General features: G+C 53.7%; 1 protein-coding gene across 1 annotated transcript in view; it reads left to right on the top strand.

The window, feature by feature from the left end:
* RNF213 (ring finger protein 213) overlaps positions 1-4,378 on the top strand; it is a 148,406-nt gene that overhangs the window by 69,739 nt on the left and 74,289 nt on the right. Inside the window, exons 12-13 of the mRNA XM_011933207.1 lie at positions 879-1,034; positions 3,053-3,142. Of these exons, the coding sequence (XP_011788597.1) occupies positions 879-1,034; positions 3,053-3,142 (246 nt within the window). The remainder of the gene's footprint in view (positions 1-878; positions 1,035-3,052; positions 3,143-4,378) is intronic.

A 4,378-nucleotide genomic window follows, 5' to 3' on the forward strand; every position in this document is an offset into this window, starting at 1 on the left:
CTCAAAAGAAGAAAAAGAAAAAGACCATGCATTAGTCCAGGACTATGGGGCTCCTCCCAGCTACTTGGGAGGCTGAAGCAGGAGAATCACTTGGACCCAGGAGGCGGAGGTTGCAGTGAGCTGAGATTGTGCCACTGTACTCCAGCCTGGGTGACAGAGCGAGGCTCTGTCTCAAAAGAAGAAAAAGAAAAAGACCATGCATTAGTCCAGGACTATGGGGCTCCTCCCAGGAGGGGGCCCCGACCCCTGACCTGTATGCTTCCTGGGAAATGTGCTTCTGGGGAGGACGGGGAGGAGGGGGAGGGAGGGAGGAGGAAGGAGAGGGAGGAAGAGGAAGGCAGGGGAGAGAAGGGAGGCATCACAGGAGGCTTTGAGCCCAGGGAAAGAGAGCTTTTCCCTCGGGTCTGGTGGGTCTGGCGTGGAGGTAGTGGGAGGGCATGTTGGGAGCACAGTGGGAAGGGGACCCAGGTTTACCTCTGGGTCAGGAGCCTGGCTGTCTCCTGTGTCTAAGGAGCAGGCCTGGGAGTCTACAGGGACCCTCTCTGGGGTGTGCTTTTCCCCCTCAGTCTCTTAGTCCAGCCTGGGAACCTGCTTGTTGGCAGGACTGAGGCTGCCTGGGCTTTCAGGGGAACACCCAGATGCTGTTCCCTCCCTCCTTCTTTTTTCCCGTATCACCCACGTTCAGGGTGAACCCAGAAAACCCTGGGGAATGGAAGTGCTTTGGGAATGTGGGCTTCTGCCAAGGTCTGTGGACCTCCATTGTAGCCACTCCTTGAGCGGCCTGTGCCAGCAGGGAGCAGAGGAGGGGGTGCAGCGTCTCGCCGGGAACCTGAGTCCACAGCCGAGGATGACTGACTCTCCCTCTTGTGTGATAACAGGATTCTGCAGGACAGGGAGATGAAACTGGAAATAATTCAGTCCAAACAGTCTTCCAAGGGACCCTTGCTGCTACGAAAAGGTGGCTCCGAGAAGTTTTTACAAATAACATGCTCGTATATTCAGGTGTCTCATTCGCATACCCCAAGGAAATTGAGGTAAGCGTTTGGCCAAAGGCTTCTGGGTAGGGATGTGAGTGATCGTGATTCCTTGTGGCCTCAAATCATGGGGTATAGGCTGCTGGCCAGGGGCAGTTGGCCTTCACCTGAGCCTCTGTTCTTCATCTACAAAATGGAGTTGCTCTGGTCTACCCGGCAGGGTGACTCTGAGGCAGACAGATGCCGGGTGCAAAGTGCTGCTGCACTGCCTGGTGTCCGCTGGCTGGGCACCGTCCCTGTGGTGATGGAGGTGTGGAGGTGGTGATGATGGTCATGGAGATGGTGAAGGGGAGGTGATGGTGGTGGAGGTGATGGTGGAGGGTAATAGAGGCGGTGGTGGTGGAGGTGATAGTGGTGATGGTGGTGGTGGAGGTGATGGTTGTGGAGGTGATGGTGGTGGTAATGGAGGTGATAGTGGTGGTGGAGGTGGTGATGATGGTGGTAGTGATTGTGGTGGTGGTGGAGGTGATGGTGGTGGTGGTGGTGGAGGTGGTGATTGTGGTGGTGGTGATTGTGGTGGTGGAGGTGATGGTGGAGGTAATGGAGGTGATGGTGATGGTGGTGGTGGAGGTGATGGTTGTGGAGGTGATGGTGGTGGTGGAGGTGATGGTTGTGGAGGTGATGGTGATGGTGGTGATTGTGGTGCTGGTGATTGTGGTGGTGGAGGTGATGGTGGAGGGTAATGGAGGTGGTGGTGGTGGAGGTGATAGTGGTGGTGGTGGTGATGGTGGTGGTGGAGGTGATGGTTGTGGAGGTGGTGGTGGTGGTAATGGAGGTGATAGTGGTGGTGGAGGTGATGGTGATGGTGGTGATTGTGGTGGTGGTGAAGGTGACGGTAAAGATGATGGAGGTGGTGGAGATTATGGAGATAATGATGGTGGTGGAGGTGATGGATATTCGAACATGCCTGACCTAAGAAAAGTTCACTTTCATTTTTGGCTGGGCACGGTGGGTGATGCCTGTAACCCCAGCTCTTTAGGAAGCCTAGGTGGAAGGATGGCTTGAACCCAGGAGGTCAGGGTTGCGGTGAGCTACGACTGCACCACTGCACTCCAACCCAGGTGACGGAGCGAGACCCTGTCTCTTAAAGTATTTTTTTACAGTGCATTTTCATATGGTTCAACCTCATAGTGTCCCTGCCAAAAATATTTTAATCTGAATCAAATCATGGGGAAATTACGAGACAAATCAGGTCAAAAGACAGTCTACAAAACAGTTGGCCTGATCTTTTCACAACTGTCAACCTGTTAAAAGAAAAAAGAAAAAAAAATGACCAGGGAACTCTTCTAGAAAAGAGATGTGATAAGTAAATGCAGAAAAGAGATGTGATAAGTAAGTACAGTATGTGTCCCAGGAGGATCTAGGATCTAGTCAGGACAGAAGCTGGAGCACGAGAGGAACTGGGGTGGAGACCACTGCCTGGGGGCAGCGTCCTCCTCTCCACGTTGCACATCCTGAGTGGGAAACCTGCACTAGAGTCGTGCAGAGAAGGGCTAGAGTCTTATGAGACCCTGCCCAGGTATTAGTGGCAAGGCGCCATGATGCTTGCAACTTGCTTTCCAATGGTTTGGGAGAGAAAATGCTAATTTATGCAGAGAGTCCGAAGAGAGAGCAAGGAGGGGAAAGGAAAAGTGAAAGCAGCTGTGTGAAACGTGAACAGCTCAGGTCTGGAGTTGAATGCATGTGGGTGGTGGTGTGCTATTCTTGTGACCTTTCTGAAAGTTCAAAAATTTTCAAAGTATAATGTTAGAGATAAATCCTTTCAAAATAAAAAGCCAGTTGTGCAGTAGGAAGACCAGCAGTGGACCCTGGTTGGGTCTCGGATTCTAGAAAGCCAGCCTGGGCTGCTGTGACCTGCCACTAGCACCGCTCACTGTTGACGAAGGTTGGGGAGAGCCCTGGTGTTCGCGTAGTCCCACCATCTCTGTATTGCCGTAATGCTGTCTTTCTCCCTTCATGGGAGCGTGCTGTGGCATTTAGTTGTGACAGTGGGTGTGACCTGTGTTTGGGTTTTGCAGATCTGGAGGCGGCTGGTGGAAATCCACTTCCCCATGGAGCATGGCTGGAAGGAGTCGTTGCTGGGAGACATGGAATGGAGGCTCAAACAGGTAGGCGAAGTTGGGGGACGTTCTTTTCAGGGCGTGAAGGCGAGCTGGAGAACCCCAGACCGTTAGCGACAGCCAAGAGATCTCAGCGGTGCCTCTCTGTGGGCAGGGATGGGGTGAATCACAGCTCCGTGTTTCTGTTTCTGATCCAGCCCTTACAGTCTGTCCCCAGAAGAGCACTTCGGAGTCTTACTGAGAGGACAGAGAGGAACAAAGGCCCAGGATCTCACCATCATGGGGGTGCAGGATTTTTCCTGACCCCTTCATTGGACTTGCGATAGGGATGCTGTGTTTACTTGGCCCGCCGTGCTCAACCCCTTGTGGTAGCGAGCACGTGAGCGAGTGTGGCATCTGGCCAGCTGCTTTGGGAGCTGGCAAGCGCAAGCTCCGTGTGGGCCCTGCAGCGGTGCCCAGGTTGAGGTGCCTGCAACCCCTGATGCTCCAGAGGGCAGGTGCTCTCTTAGCTCTGCCATCTGTGGACAGTGGTGTGTTATCAGCTTGCCGTGTTGCCTAGGGTGGCTGCCCTCTGCCATCAAGGGCAAAGGGCCCATGTGACAGCCTCTTTTAGGTACCCTACTGAGTGGGCCCTGGGCTCTTGTCCAGCATCCAAGAAGAATGAGGTCACCTGGACACTTGGAGGATGGTGAAGGCAAAGAATTTTATTTTTTATTTTATTTTATTTTATTTTTTTTTGAGGCGGAGTCTCGCACTGTTGCCCGGACTGGAGTGCAGTGGCCGGATCTCAGCTCACTGCAAGCTCCGCCTCCCGGGTTTACGCCATTCTCCCGCCTCAGCCTCCCGAGTAGCTGGGACTACAGGCGCCCGCCACCTCACCCAGCTGGTTTTTGCATTTTTAGTAGAGATGGGGTTTCACCGTGTTAGCCAGGATGGTCTCGATCTCCTGACCTCGTGATCCGCCCGTCTCGGCCTCCCAAAGTGCTGGGATTACGGGCTTGAGCCACCGCGCCCGGCCAAGAATTTTATTAAGCAATGGAAATGACTCTCAGTGGAGAGGGGAGCTGGAGAGGGGATGGGTCAGGTGGGGAATCTTCCTCTGGTCCAGCTAACTCTGGCTGGCTCTTTCCTGAAGTCAGGACGTCTTTCCACAGTTAAACCGTCTCTCCTCCGAAGTCCAGCCATCCTGCTGAAGTCAAATCACTGTCTCCAGTCAAGCTACTTCTCTCTCGCTACCAAGTCTGGGGTCTTTATAGGCACAAGATAGGGGGCAGGGTGGGCCAT

The sequence above is a fragment of the Colobus angolensis genome, unplaced genomic scaffold (genome assembly GCF_000951035.1).
Source record: "Colobus angolensis palliatus isolate OR3802 unplaced genomic scaffold, Cang.pa_1.0 Scaffold1, whole genome shotgun sequence".
Taxonomy (NCBI): Eukaryota; Metazoa; Chordata; class Mammalia; order Primates; family Cercopithecidae; genus Colobus; species Colobus angolensis.